This window comes from Mus caroli, unplaced genomic scaffold, assembly GCF_900094665.2.
Source record: "Mus caroli unplaced genomic scaffold, CAROLI_EIJ_v1.1 scaffold_16445_1, whole genome shotgun sequence".
NCBI lineage: Eukaryota > Metazoa > Chordata > Mammalia > Rodentia > Muridae > Mus > Mus caroli.
Genome location: NW_018390381.1, coordinates 11790 through 13893, shown reverse-complemented (window position 1 = coordinate 13893; position 2104 = coordinate 11790). Strand labels below are relative to the sequence as shown.

Here is a 2104-nt window from a genome sequence, read left to right as displayed (position 1 = left end):
TGTACTTGGAAATGACAATGATGTGCAAAGGCTTTACCACACTGATCACATTCATAGGGTTTCTCTCCAGTATGTGTTCTTTTATGTACTTGGAGCGTACTATGAGATGCAAAGGCTTTATCACATTGATCACATTTGTAAGGTTTCTCTCCAGTATGTGTTATTATATGTATTTTGAGATGAGTCTTTTGTGCAAAGGTTTTATCACATTGATTACATTCATAGGGTTTCTCTCCAGTATGTATTCTTTTATGTACATGGACATGACTTTGATTTGCAAAGGCTTTACCACATTGAATATTTTCAGAGGGTTTTTCTCCAGTATGACTTCTTTCATGCCTGCAAAGATAATTGGCACATGTGAAAGCTTTATCACATTCACTAAATTGATGAATCTTTTTATCTGTAGGAATTAATTTTACAATTTGGTCTAATTGTAAAGAGGACTCACATCTTAAGATTTTTCACATCCTTTTTCCCTATGACATTTTTCACATATTTCAAGAGAAATAGAAGAGCTCAGAGCTTTACCACACTGAGTACATTCATAAGTTTTCCTATATTGTGAAATATACTACATTTTCATACTACGTTGACAAAATAAACCAGGACAAACATAAAAGAATTTCCACAACCCTATACTGATAGGGATTTTCTGCAGTGTGAGTTTATGGATATATTCCCACTGAAGTTGGAAAACCAACTAATTATAAACTTGTATCACAGTGAGAAAGTTTGCTCAAATGTGGACTACTACATATATTTTAATTGTTCTGGGAGAGAGAGAAGGTTCTGCTTCTTTCAATATCCCTATGCTCACATGNCTTGTATCNATTGTGACACAGGATATANCTATTAAAAAAAAGAATAACAAATGAAAGATTTCCACATTGCATTCACACAGTTTGGCTGTTTGCTCATCATAGATATATGGTATAGGAATTAAGGTTTCTCCTCAAAAACATTCTTGACTCTCATAAACTGTCCCTCTCACTTAAACTTAGCAATGTTACTATATGCGTAATCAGTTTTACTAAGGGATATTTGCTTATTAGAAACATATACTTATCACCTATATATCTTTGGCAATATGTGAGTGGTATGAGACTAGATTGGCAGTTCTACAGAGTAGCTGTAATGTGGCTATGATTCAAATGGCAATATCAGTTAAAGCATTGTTTCCCTGTCTTTTCTTTTAGAAAATGCCTTGAAAACACAAATCAAACACCTGACATTGAGGTACATAGATTTGTGAGAATTTAAACAATACACTTAAAGAAAAGCCTTTTTTTTTTTTTAAACTGTTGTTTTTCTTTAAAAGTTCTAGGCCACCAAAAAATAATAAAATAAAATAAATTTAAAAAAGGTTCCAGGCCATAATTAACATTTCTTCTGAGGCAAATTCATACCAACTTGCACATGAAAATTACCTTCCATGTCTTCTGGAACTTTGACAATGTTCTTCAGTGTTTTGGTCTTCCCAATTGTAGCCTAAAATATAGTACCAGAAAATGTATGATATATTATTGGAAATTAGGCAAATTAAAGTTACTATCTTTAGTAAACCTGATTTATTCACCCACATTCTTCCTCATTTCCAATTGAAATTACAGAAAAGCATCAGTAACAAAGAAACAATTGTTCCCTTATTTTAAAAAGTGAAAGATAATTCAGTCTTACCTACAGCTTTGAGGTTCCTGTAGATCTCCAACATCACATCTTTGTAGAGATTTCTCTGTGTAGGATTCAGCAAAGCCCATTCTTCTTGAGTGAAGTTCACATGCACATCATCATAGGTCAATGCATCCTAAAATATTCCATACATGCGTATGACAAAAACCATGATACTGACATCACTGTAAATGTATGCTTCATTGACAATATATTTATACGATTGTGGTGCTTCCCCCACTTATTTCATGACCAAGAAGTTCTAATGTAATTATCAACTCATCTTAGAAGAAAACTGAGTAACAAGGTTCACTCTGTCATTTCTTTGCTCTTTGAATAGGATACAGCCTTGTAAGAGAAATGCTAATTAACACACACACATACACACACATGCATCCCACACAGGAGATAAGAGAAAGAGAGAGAGAGGGAG

General features: G+C 33.4%; 1 protein-coding gene across 1 annotated transcript in view; it reads right to left on the bottom strand.

Moving 5' to 3' along the window:
* Window positions 1–2104, bottom strand: part of LOC110288620 (zinc finger protein 431-like) — a 16839-nt gene that overhangs the window by 3113 nt on the left and 11622 nt on the right. The window contains 3 exon segments of the mRNA XM_021154917.2: window positions 54–339; window positions 1431–1491; window positions 1681–1807. Coding sequence (XP_021010576.2) covers window positions 54–339; window positions 1431–1491; window positions 1681–1807 — 474 coding nt within the window.